Below are 20,222 nucleotides of genomic sequence, written 5' to 3'. Positions count from 1 at the left end.
ATTTCTCCATGTAGGTCAGGCTGGTCTCAAACTCCCGACCTCAGGTGATCTGCCTGCTTCAGCCTCCCAAAGTGCTGGGATTACAGGCGTGAGCCACCACGCCTGGCTATTTTTTTTTGAGATGGAGTTTCACTCTTGTTGCCCAGGCTGGAGTGGAGTGGTGCAATCTCAGCTCACTGCTACCTCCGCCTCCTGGGTTCAAGTAATTCTCTTGCCTCAGCCTCCCGAGTTGCTGGGATTATACCGGCTAATTTTTTGTATTTTTGGTAGAGATGGGGTTTTACCATGTTGGCCAGGCTGGTCTCGAACTCCTGACCTCAGGTGATTCACCTGCCTCAGCCTCCCAAAGTGCTGGGATTACAGGCGTGAACCACTGCACCTGGCCTGCTGTACCCTTTAAAAGAGTGTGGTCAACCAGTGTACCTGCTATTGACTGAATGTGTGCACCCCCAAGTTAATATGCTGAAGTACGAACACCCAAGGTGATGGTTTGAGGTGGTGGGGGTATTTGGGAGGTGAATGGGTTATGGCAGTGGAGCCCTCATGAATGGGGTTTGTGCCCAGAGAGCTCCTGCACCTCTCCCACCACGTCAGATGCAGAGAAAAGGCAGCATCTATGAAGCAGGAAGCAGGTCCTCACAGCCGGCCAATCTGCGGGCCGCTGGTCTCAGACTTCCAGCCTCCAGAACTGCGCGAAATAAGTGTCTGTTGCTGATAAGCCACCCCGTCTACTACGGAACTTTGTCACAGCAACACACTGGACTCAGACAGCGTTCCCTGCCCATTTTAAAACTGCCATTGAAGGTTTTCATCGGTAGTTGAAATGCCTGTAAATAATATATTGTGCAGTGTATTCTAAATATTGACACGTAAAACTAAAACTCTGGGAGCCTCTTGTCAGTATCCCATGGAATCTACACAGTAACATGATACTTATCGCCATCTATTATTTACAGGATTGCAGGAGCATGCTCTTTCTTACCACATGGAACTTTCACTCATATTTCCAGTCCCCCCTCTTCAGAATTCCATCCTAATGTAGCATATCTGGTGCTTCTACGTCCTGTTCTGATCACCCCATCAGCCCCTGCAGCCGTGTGTTCCTCAACTCCAAGTGTTTAAAAAGAGAGCGTTCTGGTTTATCATTCCAGTGATACCTAACTGGTCAAACAGTGTAAACAATACAATGTAAATAAAACACTGCCAAATAATTTTTTTTGGCTGTCCCCTTTAAGAGTGTGGTCAACCAGTGTACCTGCTATTGGCTGAATGTGTGCACCCCCAAATTAATATGCTGAAGTATGAACACCCAAGGCGATGGTTTTAGGAGGTGGGGTCTCTGGGAGGTGACAGTCTTGCTCTGTCGCCCAGGCTAGAGTGCAGTGGCGCAATCTGGGCTCACTGCAACCTCTGTCTCCCGGGTTCAACTTTCGCCTTTCAGGTTTACTGCCTCAGCCTCTTGAGTAGCCGGGATTACAGGCATGAGCCCCCATGCCCAGCTAATTTTTGTATTTTTAGTAGAGATGGGGTTTCACCATGTTGACTGGGCTGGTCTAGAACTCCTGACCTCTAGTGGTCCGCCCACCTTGGCCTCCCAAAGTGCTGGGATTACGGGCGTGAGCCACCGTGCCTGGCCGACAAATAATCATTTGATACAAAAAGTCATAATTTGTTGGAAAGGCATCTCTTAATGAGATGAATAAATATTTATTGAAGGAATGAAAGTAGGTTCTGCACCAATTCTAATTCTAGTTTTCATTTTTGTAGACGCAAACACTAAAAGATCCTGTTCACATTAATAAATAGACGGGAATGGAAAGGGCTTCATTGTAGAAATGTCACTTGATTCTTCAAAGTCCTTCTGAGTTAGCGCTAAGAAATGACAATAACTTGCTGATAAAATGGTTGCTAATGTGTCAGCTGATACCCCAATTAAATTCTCCTTCCGTTATGGGGGAAGCAAACAATTGGACATCACCTGACTTGCAAACAGATTGCTACCTAGTCCTGACCTTATTTCAATGCTGTTGACAAGCTTTTGAACTGTCCCTTTGTCTGGAATCCTAGGGGGAGTTACTTCCTGGAGCACGGCACATGGTGAGCTTCCAGAAGAGAGAAGGGCCTACCCTCTACCCTAACATGGAAGCAGGGAGACCTCAGAGGGGAATAAGAACCCTGTCCTCCATCACAGGTGCTCCATGATAGAAAAAAGCCAAGGACCTGGACACTTTTCCTTAGAACTGCCCCTGCCTGTGTGTCCCAGACAGTTGGTGGGACGGGTGTAACCACAGAGGCCTCTGTGGAAGAGCCTTACCCAAACCTCAGGACCGCTGTGTGGAGTGCTGCCTCTCTGGGAAGGCCCCGCCCTGCCTACCTGACCCAGCACTGATGGCTTCCTCCTTCAATCCCAGCCTCACTGTGTCCTGCCTAATCTCATTGACAGCCTGACTGCCTGACTGTGTTCTCTGTATACCATGGGTTTTTTGTTTGTTTGCTTTTTTTTTTTTTTTTTTAAATTTAGAGACAGGTTCTTGCACTGTCACCCAGGCTGGAGTGCAGTGACTTGATCTCAGTACACTGCAACTTCCCCTTTCTGGGTTCCAGCGATCCTCCCACGTCAGCCTCCCAAGTAGCTGGGACTACAGGCGTGCACCACCGCTCCTGGCATGGTGCTGTAGATACCATCACTATGTAGAGACATGGTCTTGCTACATAGCCCAGGCTGGTCTTGAACTTCTAGGCTCAAGTGATCCTCCTGCCTCGGCCCCCTAAGGTGCTAGGATTACAGGTATGAGCCACCATGCCTGGCCTGTACTATGGGTTTTAAGGAAAGTGTCCTGGTTTGAGCCTAGCACCAGGCTGTGGGGGGTCGCTGACTCCCGGGCCACCGTCAGTGTGGTACAAGCCACTGGTCCCCACCTGCCCCAGGTGTGTGAGGCCCCTCCCGATGCTCACCTAGAGTACAGGATTTGCTTTTGTGAGGCAGGATCAATTCTCTGACAGCCAAGAAGCCGACTAGGCTTGCGGGGTTCTTGGCAGTCCTCAGCTGAGGGAGAGACCAGGGCCCTGAAACCATCTAGGATCTCATAGCAAGTGGAAAAACAAAACTCAGAAGACTGGGGCTCCAGGCTCTGCACACCTCCAGTGGCCTGTGTGGCCTCAGGCAAGGCTCTTACCCTCTCTGGGCCTCCCAGGAGGATGCGCCAATAGTCTCGATGTCCCCTCCAGGTAAAAGGCTTTGGTTCCAGGGCTCTGGCCAAAGCAAAGCCATACATGGGTCAGAGGGAGCTGCCAGAGTGAGGTCGAGGGAGGCGAGAGCCAGCGGCAGGTCCTAGGCAATTTGTTACCAGGCCAGGAAAGCTGGCTGTTGGGGTCATGATACGTGGCTTGCAGACCCAAGGCCCCATTTACCGGGACCACCCCAGGCCTCCCACTAGGCTCTGGGCTGGCATTTCCTTGTGTTGTCTCAGCTCTGAGTTCACCTTCCCAGCCTGGTCTGTGCCAATCCCAACCCTGGGGTCCCTCCAGCCATCCTATCTGTCCCTCTGCTCACACAGACACCCTCAGACTTAAAGCTCCAAACAAAGGACTAAAGATGTCTAGGCTTTCCCACCTGTGAAGGGGGAAGCTTCGGCCAGATGACCCTTGAGCCTCCCCCGCCACCCGCAGGTTCAGAACTCTAAGCACTGTGTGCCCATGCAGCGTGGTCTCAGGGCCTTCTCCCGCCTCCCTTCTGCAGAACTTGAGGGAGGTGTAGGCAGCGGCGGCCGCAGCAGTGAACACCCGCAGTGAGCACCCCTGGTGCAGATCCTTCCTCAGCTCCACGCTGGGAACCTGAAATCAGCCCTGGCCCGTGAATTTACACCTTGGAAACTGGCAAATGCTGCATCATCTCAGAGCTTCCCCCTCAGGGAGCTGGGTGTCAACTCTCCTGGTAATATCCCACCACTGGGCACAGGAATTAAATTAATCTAAGACTGACAAAGGCCAGTTCGCTTCAAGACTTGCTAGAGAACACTGCATCCCAAAAGACTAAGGGTTCAAACTCCCCTCCAGGGAGTCCTCCTTCTGAAGTGACTGCCCATGAAACCAGCCCTCTGCTAGCCTGTGCAGAGGAGCCCCCCACCAGGAGTCCACACCCCAAGGCCACACAGCCTGGCCTTCCAGCTCACACCTCGTCCTCAGCCCTCTGCAGGCCAGGTCCCTCTCACTCAGCACCCTCCTCCCTCCAGCCCTCCCAGGGACAGAGGAGAGACAGCAGAGCTTCTCAGTGGTGGCAGCGTCCCCAGGCCACACTCTGAGAAACTGCCTGTGGCCAGCCCGCCTGGTGTTGGAGGAGCACTCCACACTTTTCATGGCTACCATGTGCATGGCCCATGTGGACCTCCTGAGAACTAGGCAACATAGAGATGAGGCAGTTTTCCCAGGTTTACAGACAGGAAAACAGTCCTACAGAGATTAAATGCAGTTCAGCTGTGAAGTGGGAACTAGAATCTAGGAGGGCTGTCTGCTAGAGAATTTATAGGGCTGTCGTGTACAGCTTCACAGGTTGTGTACTGCACAACTCCAGGAGACACAATTCATTATAGTCTGGGATAGGAAAAGAGTCCCTTGAGGCTATAAAACAGGTAGGCCTTGAGAGCTTGGGTTCAAGAGAATTTAAATTGCTATAATCATTGGGATAAGTTCTTTTTTCTGCTACATTCTCACTTTCTATGCTTTGTATTGTGTAAACTTCAGGAAGCCTGACTCCCTGGCTAATCACAGGAGCTCCAACCCCTTCCTGCTGGCATTTCAGGAAGGAAAGGGGAACTTTGGGCTTTCTACAAAAACCTTGGAACCTGGAAAAAGGCTTTTATGAATTTTTGTGCATATTTCTCGATTTCTAATGTAAAAGGCTAATTTAGGTAGATTGAAATTTTTCCCAAACTAAGGGAAAACTTGTCCCAAATTAAGAGCCTGTGGGGAAGCCTCTTTCTTTGCGCAGAGATGCTTAGCTAAAAACATTGAAAGGGAGGCCCACTCCTGACTCAGCTGGTTGTCTTCGTGGCAACTGAAAGTTGGAGTCACACAGCTGGGGTCACATACGTGGAGTCACACAGCTGGAGTCACGCAGCTGAAGTCAGGCAACAGTGGAGTTAGCCACGCAGTGAAATCAGTCACACAACTGGAGTCACACAGGTGGGGTCACATGGTTGAAGTCAGTCATATAGTTGGAGTCATACAGGTGGAGTCAGTCACACAGTTAGAGTCAGTCCACAGTTGGAGTCACACAGGTGGGGTCACACAGTTAGAGTCAGTCATACAATTGGAGTCACACAGGTGGGGTCACACAGGTGGGGTCACACAGGTGGGGTCACACGGTTGAAGTCAATCATATAGTTGGAGTCATACAGGTGGAGTTAGTCACACAGTTGGAGTCAGTCACATAGTTAGAGTCAGTCCACAGTTGGAGTCACACAGGTGGGGGTCACACAGTCAGAGTCACGCAGGTGGGGGTCACACAATTGGAGTCATACAGATGGAGTCACAGTTGGAGTCACGCAGTCAGTCCACAGAGTCACACAGGTGGAGTTAGTCACACAATTGGAGTCAGTTACACAGTTGTAGTTGGTCACACGACTGGAGTCACACAGGTGGAGTCAGTCATACAGAGTCAGTCACACAGGTGGGGTCACACAGTCGTAGCTACACTCCATGCTGCCCAACATGCTCAACAGCTGAAAACACAAAAGAAAACAGATCACAGTTCTGGGTCAGGGACTTACAGGGGAAAAAGAAAATCAAGTTAAAGTCAAATGCCCCTTAAGATAACCAATGGGGACTGAAAAAACTTGATTTAAAGCCCAATCCTTCCATCCTTCAGATGCTCAGGGTACTTTCCAGAATGTGTTGAAAACAGACCAAACTATCCTGACATCGCCAGAGTCAAACTCATACACACCACACTCAGAGAAACTCCAACCCACTCCGGGGGGTGACTCTCACAGGTGGGCAGGGGTTGGGGGCACCCAAAGCCTCGGAGCGGGGCTGGTCTCGCATGGTCCACAAGAAGCCTCATTCCCTTCTGTGGGGTGTGGGGTGGCGGGGACCGGCTGAAGGCAGGGAGGAGGCCTCGCCTAGGGCAGCCCTGGGAGGTGGTCTCCTCTCTGAGCACTCCCTGCCCCAGAAGACCCTGCTGACCCCCGCAGACACCCTGGCTCGCTCTAATAAGACATCTTTGGGGCTACCACCCTTCCTGGTTAGGACCAATTTCCCACAGCTGATCTTAGATCACAGCCCTGGGAAAAAACACTTTTCCCCTGGGATGGGGGAAGGTACTGCACTTCCTGTCCCCCTTGTGAGCCCAGCCACCTGTCCCTTTCAGAAAGGAGAACAGCCTGGTGGTTGAAGGCAGTCCCTGGTGCCGCAAGGCATGAGTTTAAAACCCAGGGCACCACTTGAGAATGGCGTGACCTTGAGCCGGTTACTGTAATTCGTCGAATCCCAGTCCCTGTCAGATGCAAAATGAGTCATTCATGTATGGACCAAAAGCAGCTGCCAACTATAACTGAAGGAAGCCAAGACTGTGAGGCATCCTGGGGGCCCAGATACCACCATGTGGAAAAAAGGGCATCAGCATGGATGGAACGCGGCATCCCTGCCACACCTGCAAGGCAGGGTGACAACAGCACAGGTGGCCTCGGGAGCCGTGTTAACAAGTTCCTAAGTGAGTCCCATGCAGGTGCAGGCCACCATCCTCACAGTCATCACCATGGAAGGCAAGGGCCACAGGGATTTTCTGCAACTTCAGGAAGATCGCTGCAGAGCGGAAAGTCCTGCAGAAAACCCTCGGCAGCCCGCACATTTTCACAGAAAAAGCAAGCGTTTGGAGGCGCTTCAAACCCCAACTAAGTTTCTGACCTAAGGCAAGTTACTTGAAGCTTCTGAGCCTGTTCCCGTTACTGTAAACAGGGACAAAGATGCATTATCACAGTAGCCTATTTTTAGGATTAAATAAGTGAATGTATGTCTAGCTCTTGGCACGAAACAGACATTTCATAAATGCACTTTGTCATGTGGGTACTGTGTGTTTTTCCTAAATGCTATTTGGAAATGATCACTGTAATCGTCACAGTTCAGGGAAAAACATTCCATGACAGAAAACACCCAGAAAAGGAATGGCCAACATAACCGTGCTTTTCTGGCAGCTTTAAACATCCTCAGTCTCTGAAAACAGCTGCTGTGAGCAGGGAAGGGAGGTGTGCGCTTGGCTCAGGGAAAGCCCGAATTCAGACAACCCATACAGCCATTCCCATCTCAGCCAGGTGGGACTGAGAATCAGGAATGCGACTGGGCTCTTGTCTCGGCCCCAGAAGTCACAAGAGATGTCCACAGCCAGGTCACAGATGGCAAGGGGGCCCCTGAGAGAGAAGGAAGGAAACAGGTGGTAGAACCTAAAGCCCCAGGGCTCCTGAGCTCCAGGAACAGCTGAGTTTGGCTGTGACCACCCACGACAGCCGGCCACCACCGGCTCACCCCCGAGTCTCTCAGAGTGAGCAGAGATGCCCACGTCTTCCTGGAAGTTCTCTCCCTTCGCAAGTCAGATCACACTGTCCCTTCCTCTCCCTCCCACCCCACACTGACTGACAGTCACACATCGGTGGCTTTTTTCTCCTGCTGACAACTCCCAGCCCACCCCTGTGCCCCCCGGCATCTGCCCTGGTCCCTGTCCTCACCCACCCGCCTTGGCACACCTTCTAGAGTACTGCAGACAATGCCCTGCAGAAGCCCCAGACCAGACTTTCGAAACACTTAGGCCCTCGCCGGCAAGCAATGAAGACGAGCTTCCCTGGCACAGGGTGGGGGTGCCGGGAACCCCACCCTGCTCCCCAGCACAGGCAGGTGACAACCAGGCAACACTCACCTTGACCTCCCCACCTGCAGGTTCCTGCAGGAGGAGCAGGTCCCGAGGCATAAAGAAACATCTTAAAAGAGAAGAGAGGTCGGCCAGGCACGGCGGCTCATGGCTGTAATCCCAGCACTTTGGGAGGCTGAGGCAGGTGGACCACCTGAGGTCGGAGTTTCAGACCAGCCTGACCAACATGGAAAAACCCCGTCTCTACTAAAAATACAAAAAAATTAGTTGGGCGTGGTGGCGCATGCCTGTAGTCCCAGCTATTCAGGAGGCTGAGGCAGGAGAATTGCTTGAACCCAGGAGGCAGAGGTTGTGATGAGCCGAGATCGCGCCATTGCACTGCAGCCTGGGCAACAAGAGCAAAACTCTATCTCGGAGAAAAAAAAAAAAAAGAAGAGAGAGAGAAGAGCGGTCAAACAGAATGCCTGCACTGAGGCCCCTTCCGACACAGAGGCTCCTGCCCACCGGGGAGCCTGGCGCCTGCTCCTCCAGCGAGCGGCTACTCACCAGATTTCAGCCTCAGCTCCCCCAGGCAGCCGTACGCGTCCGTGAGCTTGCCATACTGTCCTTTAATGACTTCCTTTTCTTCTGGAGCTGGGGGAGAAACACATCACAGAAGGCATCAGCGAGCGTCTCCTGCTCATTCCTGTTCATTCACACCCGGCTTGCCAAGCTGGCTTCCCACCCACTCCAAAAAGAAAACACAAAGACAATAGCTCGGCCCACAAACACCAAGTGTGGAGGTTTTATGATTCGCGAATCACAGAGCTGCAAGGATTCAGACCTTCCCACCAACAGCTTGCTCTCTGGAAGCGCTGACAGCTTCCTGGGGGCTGGAGGAGCCGGGGTCCTGGGGTTCTGGCGTCTAGCTGGGGGCAGGCACCTGGGGCCTGGCCCTATTACTCTACCTTGCTGTCCCTGTCCACGGGTATCACCCACTAGAGGCTACATCCTGGAGATGCCCACTCACCCCAAGGCACCTGTGGAGGTGGTAACTTGGGGAGACTGAGCAGAGGTGCCTGAGTACCTCTGAGTGCCCAGGGCCTCGGTCCAATCCATCCCAAGGAAAGCTGCGTGCCTTGCCTGCCGGGTCTTTGGCAGTGATTGTCCATGCCCAAGCCAAGGCACGTACTAATTTTAATGCAAAACTGACAGAGGGAAGAACCATTAGGCGCAGGGAGCCCTAACCTCTCCAATGATGCCACAGGCCCTTCTGGCCACGACGGGGCAGGCCTTTAGACCCCTTCTCAGAATAATGTTTTAAGTGCACAGAACAAAATACAAAAATAGATGAACCTTGAAAACATTACGCTACATGAAAAAAGCCAGCCACAAAAGACCTCAGAAAGATTCCATTTTGGCCGGGCACAGTGGCTTACTTTGTAACCTGTAACCCCAGCACTTTGGGAGGCGAAGGCAGGCAGATCACCTGAGGTCAGAAGTTCGAGACCAGCCTGGGCAACGTGGCGAAACCCTATCTCTACTAAAAATACAAAAATTAGCTAGGCGTGGTGGCACACGCCTGTAGTCCCAGCTACTCGGGAGGCTGAGGCAGGGGAATGGCTTGAACTCAGGAGGTGGAGGTTGCAGTGAGCCGAGATTACGCCACTGCACTCCAGCCTGGGTGACAGAGTGAGACTCTGTCTCAAAAACAAAATTTCATTTCTATGAAACGTCCAGAACAGGCACATTTCTAGAGACAGAAAGTAGATGTTGTGGTTGCCAGGGGCTGAGAGTGGGGAAAGGGGGAATGTGGATAATTGCTAATGAGTACGAGGCCTCTTTTAAGGGGGACAAAAATATTCTAAAATTAGATTATGGTGATGGTGGTGGTTGTACAATCCTGAAAATATATTTTAAAAACATGGAGTTGTACACTTTAATGAGTAAGTTGTATGGTACAGAAATTATATCTCAATAAAGCTGTTATAAAAATCAAGAAAATAAATATGATCACAAATACCAATCTTATTGAAATCTAGTTATCAAAATTTTTAAAAAATGTTATAGTATAGCAATATATGTGCCTTATCAGCATATTAAATCGCAAAATCCAGTGGGGTCTATTAACCACCTTAATTTAAAACTAGTAATGAGAACAAATGCTATTTCAAGATATCTGAAACAACACTAATGTGATGTGGAGACACCTGTAATTGCAATTGGTGACAGGGTCAGAGATACGGCTAACCCACATTGGTGACAGAGTCACAGACATAGCTAACATACTGGTTTTGTTGCCTGCCTTCCTAATTAGAGGAAATGCTACATTTCAGGTAGGATTTATACAAATAAAGATGGACTTTTCTCCCCACCCAAGGAAACTAATCCTCAAATCCTATGCACAGAGCCCTTAAGGAGCTTTGGGCCCCAGAAGAACCCTTGGGCTGGATGGAACCATTTCTACATTATCATGGAGGTAAGAAAAGGGGCAGCTGGTTCCCTCTCTACCTCATTGCCTTAAGCAGCCGAAAAGGATTCTTAGGCTGCCTCGACTCCCACAGTTAAGGAATTTCAACCAGGAACAAAGATCCCAAAGTGAAATGTTAGAAAGGAGAAAATGACAGAAAACATCAGCCCCTCATACCAAGCCCTCAGAGCAGATGGACTGTGAACTGACTTTCATCACTTCCTGCTGTCTCTAAAGATGTTGACTCAGAGAGGCAAGTGTAGAAAGCTTGGATGAACATTTGAAGCAGGTGAACCTTGTTTTAGCTGACACACATCCCAACACCCCAACTCAAAAGATCCACCATGCCACGTTTTCCAGGACACACTTGATTTCCTGGTTCCTCTCAACCATCCCCATCCCCCTCAAAGGCACTTGTCCTCATCAGACCACAAGTCCCAACTGGGATTGGAAATACAGTCAGACAGTCCCATCCTCCCCTCTGAAGCTCTCCCTACCCTCAGCCCCCCAGGAGTGGGTGCTGGCAGCCCTAGAGCTGCCTCAGTCAGGAACCAGCATGGACTGGCTGCTCCTGCCTTGTGCTCCTCTAGCGAGCACAGGACAGAAGGCAGGCACCAGCACCTCACAACATGACCTGCTACCACCCACCAAACAGATGGCTCTGTCCAGGCTGGTGCTCGGGACATAGCTGGTGGGGCAGAGAGTCGGGACAGACTGTAAGACCAGAGACCTCCCTTCCTCCATTTCTCTAGGCAGGACTGATGGTAAGACATGATTTAAAGAGCAGGACTGATTACCAGTGTAGCTGGAGAGGCCAGCAACTTGAAAATACACCCAATTCCCATTATTCATAGTAGCTATGTTCCATAGAGTTACCAGCAGATACTGAAGCAAGCAGCGCTCCTAAAGGAAATGCAGAGTTAGGTTCCTGAAAGCCTCAGGTTGCAACATTTTTGTCAAACAATCAATACTAAACTTATTTTATGTGTTTTTCTATTTAAAAGACACCTTACTGAATAAACAGATGGTCCTCAACTTACAATGGGGTCATGTCCTGATAAACCCAAGGTAGGTTGAAAATATCCTAAGTTGACAATGCATTCAATACACCTAAGCTACCAAACACCATAGAGGTATGTCTCAGCTTGCCTTCCACCTATCCAGAACACATATGTTAGCCTACATCTGGGCAAAATCATGAAATACAAAGCCTACTTTCTGAAAGAGTGTTGAATATCTTATGAAATGTATAGACTATTGAACAGAAAGTGAAAAACAGAAGGGTCCCACGGGTACTTGAAGGATGGTTTCTACTGAATGCATATCGCTTTCACACCGTTGTAAAGTTGAAAAGTCATACTGGAAGGAACCATCGTAAGTCAGGAATCATCTGTACAGTGATGATTGGTTAACACTGAACCAGTGGCACTAGAACACAAACCTGAATACAGTTTATCAAACACACATATTTTCCCCATAAGGCACATCACTGCCTTCTTGCACTTGGAAACACTAGACAGCACTTTCAAACAGTGAAACCACGAAGAAAAAGCACAAAACATGAAAAACATGGCACTAAACAAATCATGAAAACCACACTCGTTTACACCAAGAGGCTGAAACAAGATGGCAGAGCATCCTTTTCAGCTGGGAAAAGGCTCATCGGGTAACACATTTTTGCCACTCTGCTGGTGTCTATGAGTTCTGATCTTGGGGTGACAAATTTTAGAGAGCAGATGAATTTACAAATATGGAATCCACAAATAATGAGGATCCACTGAACATGGTTTAAGGACCTGGCAAACACCGAGGAGACTTACTAGGAAAACAGTCATTCATTAGCCTTAATGTGAATTAATCTGTACAAGGGCTCTTCACCTGGGGTGACAGAGGAAGCCCCTGGCAGCCATTGGAGCTTCAAGGGGTAGCTCCTGGGGGAATCTGTATACAAAATTGTTCTCAAAATTGTATGCAATTTTTTTTTGGACAGTCTTGCTGTGTTGCCCGGGCTGGAGTACAATGGTGCAATCTCAGCTCACTGTAACCTCCACCTCCTGGGTTCAAGCAATTCTTCCACCTCAGCCACTCAAGCAGCTGGGATTACAGGCATGCGCCACCATACCCAGCTATTTTTTGTAGTTTTAGTAGGGACGGCATTTCGCCATGTTGCCAGGCTGGTCTTGAACTCCTGACCTCAAGTGATCTGCCCGCCTCGGCCTTCCAAAGTGCTGAGATTACAGGCAAGAGCCACTGCGCCTGGCCAAAATTGTATGCAAATTTTTGATATGTATTTTTATGGGGAAACCCATTTTCAACAGAATCTCAAGAGGTCAGTGCCCCCAAAAAGGTTAAGAACCAGTTTAATGAATGAATATTTTCCCCAATGCTCACTTGAATTTGACTGGGTTTTCTCTGGGGAAGGGAGAGTGCAGAGTAACTTAAAGATAATCAATGAAATCATCAACCTCTGCGAGCAGCAGAAGCCCCTCGTCTTGAGGACTAAGCAGACTCTGCTGGCAGCAGGGTGGAGAGTTACAGAATATGAAGTGCCTGGGATATTAGGTTCTCAGGATCACTTAGAAAAGTACTGGGAAGCCACTGTCCCACCTTTTCCATCAGCCTGCCTCAAAAGCTCAGAATGGTGGCAGAATAGCATATTAGTCTCCTTTACTACTGCAACAAATGACTACAAACACAGTGGCTTAAGCAGCACAGACTCATGACCTTACAGCTCTGCACTCAAAATTCTGAAATGGGTTTTGCTGAGCTGAAAGGAAGGTGTCGGCAGGTCTGCATCTGCTCCGAAGGCTGCAGGACAGAATCCGTTTCCTTGTCTCTTGCAGCTCCCAGAGGCTGCCTGGATTCCTTGGCTCTCGGCTCCTTCCTTCCTCTTCAAATTCAGCAACCGCGGCAATCGGATCCCTGCTTCCATCCTCACATTTCCTTCCCTCTCCCTGCCCGGCCTCCCTCTTCCAGCTTTTAAGGACCCTGTGAGTGCGATGGACTCATCCAGATCATCCAGGATAATGTCTCCTCTCAAGGTCCTGATCACATCTGCAAAGTCCTCCTGCCATGTAAGTGCCACATTCACAGCCTGGGAAGGAGGACGTGGGCCTTCCAGCCCACAGGTCTCCTGCCTCTGCTCACACACTGATGAAGGGTGAGGAGAAGGAAGAGGCATCCTCTCCCCCAGCATCTGCTTGGGTGCAATGACAAACCCACTGGTGAGACACTCAGACTCTGTCATGCACCTACAGGGCCCTCCTGGGAGGCGGCCTATGAAACCCCAACTTCACAGGCAGAAAAAAAGGCTGTGTGCATTGCCAAATGTCTTCCCCCAGCCTTCAGGTACTGCAGACAGGGCTGCAGAGAGGTAAATCAGCAGTTCTCCGTGCCCCATCTCAGTAGATAAGCCGATAAATGCAATAAAATAATTCCGACACCAAAAATACCTATTTCAACCCTAGCAGCTTTACAAAGCCTTGAAACAGAACCCATATGCCCTGGTATGATCCAGTTCTGACTTTGTGAACCACGAAACAAGGAGGCCTTTGTGCATTCATTCAACTATGCAAATAAGCCTGACCAAATAAAACAAAATGACAGGAAATTGCTAAACAAAGTGTTGTGGCCAAATCCACACTTGAGGGGTGGGAAGATGACCCTGGGAGAAGCTATGCAAACAAAACCGACCCCTTGCCCTGGTGCATTACAGATGACAGGCGTGGACTTCACATCCCGGCCACTGGGAAAATTAAGCACAAGTAAAAACACGACTTTCTATCCTCATATTTTAAAAACAAACAAACAAAACCCAACAGGACCACCTTGTCCCATTCCAATACTGTCAATTATTGACCCCTTGAGAAAAACAGCTTTACCTCTGACTTATACAATGCAGGAGCTCAAAACAGGCCTTGACCATGGTGGACAGGAACATCATGAGAAGATGTTTCTCCACCATGAACAGACTCACTGTAAACAAACTGGGAGGCCCCAGGCAGCAGAACTTCATTCTCTTCTGGGTCCAGAGACCAGAGAGCTGAAATCCAGACATCAGCAGGGCTCCTCTGATACCTGGAGCGGGGGACCTCCTTACCTGGCCCTGTGTCTTGTGTTTGCTGCTTGTTATGTCCTTGGCGTTCCTTGGCTTATGACTTCCTCACTCCAGTCCCTTCCTCCATCATCACGTGGCAATTCTCTCCCCATATGTCCCCTCGTTGTTATGTGGTCATCCTCTCCCCGCATGGTGTCCCCCAATTGTCATGTGGCCATCCTCTCCTCACGTGTCCCCCCACCATTATGTGGCCATTCTCTCCCCACATGTCCTCCCATCATCACGTGGCCATCCCCTCCCCACATGTCCTGTCGTCCCAAGGCCATCCTCTCCCCATGTGTCCCCTGTCATCACGAGGCCATCCTCTTTTGGCATTCCCCTGTTGTCACGAGGCCATCCTCTCCTGACATCCCCCTGTTGTCACGTGGCCATCCTCTCCCAACATGTCCCCCCATCATCACATGGCCATCCTCTCCCCACGTGTCCCTCCATCGTCACATGTACATCTTCTTAGAACAGCAGTCACACTGGATTAAGGGCCCACCCACTCCAGTATAACCGCATCTCAGCGTTACAACTGCAACGACCCTATCTCCAAATAAGATCCCCTTCTGAGGTCCCGGGGGTTAGGCTTCAACATATCCTTTTGGAGGACACAATTCAGCCCAAACACTTGGTCATCTTTTCACTTGGTGGGCCCGTCCTTTTAAAGCCTGACTGCCCCATCGACCATCTCTCCAGTAAGCTTCCTCTCTTCCTGCAGTGCCTTCACCTCCAAGTCCTCCCCTGATCCTTCTGATGTATCAGGAGCATGCACCCCACCCCAGGAGGCAGGGGCCTGGCAGCCTCACTGCCCACCTCCAGCACTCCCAGAGGCCTGGCTTCCCAGGAGGCTGGTTCCAGAGTCACCCCGCACCCTACTTGCCCCCAAACAACTGTATTTTCTCAATTACGTTTGAAGGAAGAAGAAATCCTTTTTGCTTTCCAAAATGGGGGTGACAACACAGATGTCTACACACACCAGGAAGGTAGCAAATGAAGCTAGCCAGGCATGGTGGCTTGCACCTGTAATCCTAGCACTTTGGGAGGCCAAGGCAGGAGGATTGCTTCAGCCCAGGAGTTCAAGACCAGCCTGGGCAACACAGTGAGACTCCATCCCTACAAAAATTCTTTTAAAAAGTAGCCAGGCATGGTGATGGGAACCTGTGGTCCCAGCTACTTGGGAGGCTGAGATAGCAGGATTGCTTGAGCCCAGGAGGTCAAGACTGCAGTGAGCTGTGATTGTACCACTACCCTGTCTCAAAAACTAAACAACAACAACAAAATGAAGCTGCTGGAAGGGCTTTGGGTGAGCAGAGAACACACACCTGCCATTAGCTGGTGGGCAGCTGCTGCAGGTGCCAGTCATGCTCACCAGCCCAGTGCTGCCAGGCTGCAGTGTTTCCAGGAGACAGGGCACTCCAGACCTTCCAGTGCTGGCAACCATCCCCATTTATTTTAAGCACTGCGTGGGCTGGAAGCACACCTCTGCAGACTGGATTTGGCCTGCCCATTTGCAACTTCCAGCCCCCCTTTCTTGATAATCTCAGAAATAGACAGACTCTTCCTGTCTCCCACGCTTTTAGTTGCATTTCCTGTAAGTTTTCCTACATGAGAATGTCTTTGCTTCCCCTCTGGCTGGCCACGAATTTCTGGCCTTTTGAGGAAAGCCCTCCCTTCTACCTCCTCAGCCCCCTTCCTCGACTCCTCTTGCCAGATTTTTAGCCGCTGGCTCTGTGGACACATCTTCGTGCCTTCTGTGGCTGGCACCCTTCCAGGCACAGAGACACTGCAGTGAACCAAACAGACGGAAACCATCCAGCATTTGGCAGTGGCCAAGAGGAACAGGAGGAATGAATGGATGAGTGATGGCAGGGGGTGCAGACCGAGATGGGGTGGGAGGCTGGGGTGGGGGCACTGCGGAGGCACAGCCAGGAAGAGGCGGGCGCTGCTCAAGCTTCCCGCCAGGGCGGACAGATAAGATCAATAAGTGCAATATAGACAGTGACAGGAGCAGAGCAGAAAAAGTGAGCAGGGAGTAGGGTATGAATAGCGGGGAAGGGGAAGTGACATTTTAGATGGTGTCGTCTGAGAAGGTCTCATTGCAAGGGTGACATCTGAATGCGGACCTGAAGGAAGCCAGACAGATGGCCACATGGAGAATGGAGGAGCACTGTAGGCCCAGAAGGGCACGTGCAAAGGTCCTGCGGCAGAAGCACTCCTGACCTGTGCAAGCCCCAGCGAGGTGGGCAGTGTGACTGAAGGTTCATGGAGGAAGTGGCGTGGGGAACACACTGCACAGAAATTTGAGGTCACAAAAAGGTTTTGGGTGTCACTCTGAATGCCACTGCAGGGGTCTGGGGATCATCCTGGCTGCTCTGTTGAGAACCGACTCTAGAGGAACAAGGAGAGAAGGAAGGAGACCAGTTAGGAGGTGCTAGCGCCACCTGGGCAAGAGAGGACTCTTGCCTGAGCCAGGGCGCAGCAGTGGAAGAGCTGAAGAGCAGTCCAATTCTAGAGACAGACAGACAGACACACACACACACACACACACGTGCTTTTTAGTTGCGGAACTTTCCAAAGAAAAGTAGGGTGACATAATAAACCCTTGTACCCTCATTACCACGTACCCACCAGCTCCACCTTCTCCCAACCCACGCCCAGGCTACTCACTCTCCTATACCTTAGATCAGCTCAACTCAAAATGGGCTCCTCACACCAGCAGCACCAAGCATTAGAAATACAAGTTACGGGGCCCACCCCAGGCCTTGTGAATCAGAAGCTCTGGGCTCGAGACCTAGAAAGCTGTTTTAATGAGCCCTCCAAGGGACTTGAATACATGCCAAAGCTTGAGAAGCACTGCCGTAGGTTATTGTGAGTAAATTCCAGGCATCACATTATTTCATCTATAAATATTTCAGTAAGACTCTGGAAAAGATAAGAGCTCTTTTAAAAAACACAACCATGGCCAGACGTGGTGGCTCATGCCTGTAATCCCAGCACTTTGGGAGGCCAAGGGGAATGGATCACCTGAGGTCAGGAGTTCAAGACCAGACTGGCCAACATGGTGAAACCCCATGTTGCTCTCCACAATGGAGGTGACAAAGCAGATGTCTACACACACCGGGCAGATAACAAATGAAACTAGCTAGGCGTGGTATCTCCCTCCCTGTAATCCCAGCACTTTAGGAGGCTAGGGCAGGAGGACTGGTTGAGCCCAGGAGTTCAAGACAAGACTGGGCAACACAGTGAGACTCCATCCCTATAAAAATTTTTTTAAAAATTAGCCAGGCGTGGTGGTGGGAGCCTGTGGTCCCAGCTATTTGGGAGGCTGAGACAGGAGGATTGCTTGAGCCCAAGAGGTCAAGACTACAGTGAGCTGTGATCATACCACTACCCTGTTTTTAGTCTCTACTAAAAATATAAAAATTAGCCAGGTGAGGTGGTGCATGCCTGTAACTCCAGCTACTCAGGAGGCTGAGGCAGGAAAATTGCTTAAACCTGGGAGGCGGAGGTTGCAGGGAGCCAAGGTCACGCCACTGCACTCCAGCCTGCGTGACAAGAGCGAAACTCCGTCTAAAAAAAAAAAAAAAAAAACAAAACACAACCACAATACCATTATCACATCTAAAAAAGTTACCAGCAATTCCTCAACATCATCACATATCTGGGTATATTTTGAAGGTGGAACCATGGACAGATTGGTTATGGGATATGAGAGAAAGACAGGGTTCAAGGATGATGCCACGTTCATTGCCTGAACAATGGAAGGGATGGAGTGGCCCTGGCGTGACAGCAAAGAGTGAGAGGACAGGTCTGTGCAGAGCATCAGCTGGGACCAGACTTGCCGTGGCTCTGTTGCAGCCCCGCGTGGAGGCTGACGACAGAGCTCTGCAAGTCTGGAGTCCAGCAGAGAAATCTGGCTGGAAAGATCCCCCAGGCGTCCCAGCAGACAGAGTTATTTACAATCATGGGGCCGGGTGTGGGGGCTCCCGCCTCTAATCCCAGCACTTTGGGAGGCTGAGATGGGAGGATCACTTGAGCTCAGGAGTTCGAGAACAACCTGGACAACATAGGGAGACTCCATCTCTAAAAATATAATAAAAAATATTAGTCGGGCAAGGTGTGCACACTTGTGGTCTCAGCTTCTTGGGAGGCTGAGGTGAGAGGATCATCTGAACCTGGGAGGTGGAGGCTGCAGTTAGCCATGATTGCGCCACTGCAATCCAGCCTGGTTGACAGAGTGAGACACTGTCTCAAAAATAAACAGATCACTGCCATGGCTCATGCCTGTAATCCCAGCACTTTGGGAGGCTGAGGTGAGCGGATCACCTGAGGTTAGGAGTTCAAGACCAGCCTGGCCAGCATGGTGAAACCCCACCTCCACTAAAAATACAAAATTTAGCTGGGTGTGGTGGCATGTGCCTGTAATCACAGCTACTTGGGAGGCTGAGGCAGGAGAATCACTTGAACCCAGGAGGCGAAGGTTGCAGTGAGCCGAGATCGCACCACTGCACTCCAGCCAGGGCGACTGAGTGAGACTCCGTCTCAAACAACAACAAAAATTAGCTGGGAGTGTGGCGTGCACCTGTAATCCCAGCAATAAAATAAAATAATCATGAGGTTGGAGGGGATCCCCTAGGGAGTGAGTGGAGGGCACCGACTTCTGGGTGCAGCATGTTTGAAGGTCAGGGTGGACTGAGAAGTGACCAAGAAGATACAAGAAAACCCAGCAGTGCATGGCATCCTGGCGGCCAGGAGAAGAAAGCGTTTCAAGGAAGCAAGAGCAGTCAGCAGGTCAGAGGCTGCTTCTGCATCTATAATTTGAGGACTGAGAATTGGTCACTTTAGTCAGACTTTGGCAGCTCAGAGAGGAACAGTTTCAGTAAAGTTGAGGGGCAAAAACCTGAATGGGGAGGGAGAGAGAAAATGGACACAGTGGCAACAGATGATTCTCTGAGGAATTTCCTGTGTGTGCATGCATTGTGTGCATGGATCGTGCGTATGCATACGTGTGTGTGCATGTGTGTACGCATGTGTGTGCGTGTGCATATGTGCACGTGTGTGTGTGGCGAGCAGAGAAATGGAGAGGCTGCTGGAGAGGGAAGTGGGTCAAAAGATTTCTCTAGGCCAGGGGCATTTATACCAAATTTTGTGCTGGCAGAAATGAGCCAGGAGAGAGGCGAGGATTGATGCAGCTGAGAGAGGGGTCAGGACCAATGCAGCCAAGAGAGAGGTCAGGACGGATGTGGCAGGAGCAGGGAGCTCCGAAAGCCATGCCCTGGAGCAGGCCACGGGCATCTGCACACAGGTAGCACTGGCCTGAAACGTAGACAGTGCACTGCGGGGAGCAGGTGGGAAGGGGGACAGACATGGTGGGCGGGTAGTGGTGGTGCAGGGAGCCAGCGGGAATTCTCTTCCAGTGGCTTCAAATTTTGGGGTGGAATGAGAGGACGAGGCCATCAGCTGAAAGTGAGGATGGGGAGGAGGCACAGCAGAGCTGAGGAAACGGGAGGGTGGAGTTGCCATCTGGGAGGGTGGGGGAGTGGACAGAGCACAGAAACGCAAGTGAAAGGCCCACCTTGGCTCAGGGGTTGTGACTTGATGGTACGCTCTGCCCGTGTGGTAGTGGGGCATCTCCAGAAACTTCTACTGCACTGGGGCTGGTGCAGGCGTGGAGTGCAGAATGTAACCAGGGCTGAGGTTTCACCAGGTGGGGAGGACCCAGCAAGAGAAGGGTAGGTGGGGAGGGTGAGTGCAAGGCAGGGGTGGTCACTGACATGGCAAAGAGGGAAGGTGTGAGACAGGCGAGGGGCTAT

General features: G+C 50.7%; 1 protein-coding gene across 9 annotated transcripts in view; it reads right to left on the bottom strand.

The window, feature by feature from the left end:
- The window catches only part of SYNJ2 (synaptojanin 2), a 132,636-nt gene that overhangs the window by 88,429 nt on the left and 23,985 nt on the right, over positions 1 to 20,222 (bottom strand). For 6 of the 9 annotated variants that reach the window (XM_034963149.3, XM_055114279.2, XM_034963144.3 and 3 more), the window contains exon 2: positions 8,405 to 8,491. In XM_034963149.3, coding sequence (XP_034819040.2) covers positions 8,405 to 8,491 — 87 coding nt within the window. Of the gene's footprint in view, positions 1 to 7,906; positions 8,265 to 8,404; positions 8,836 to 14,406; positions 14,416 to 20,222 lie in introns of those variants that run through there. The other 3 variants (XM_063605048.1, XM_034963145.3, XM_034963146.3) reach the window with 3 other exon arrangements.

Source organism: Pan paniscus, chromosome 5 (genome assembly GCF_029289425.2).
Source record: "Pan paniscus chromosome 5, NHGRI_mPanPan1-v2.0_pri, whole genome shotgun sequence".
Classification (NCBI taxonomy): domain Eukaryota; kingdom Metazoa; phylum Chordata; class Mammalia; order Primates; family Hominidae; genus Pan; species Pan paniscus.
This window is presented reverse-complemented; position numbering and strand designations above follow the sequence as displayed.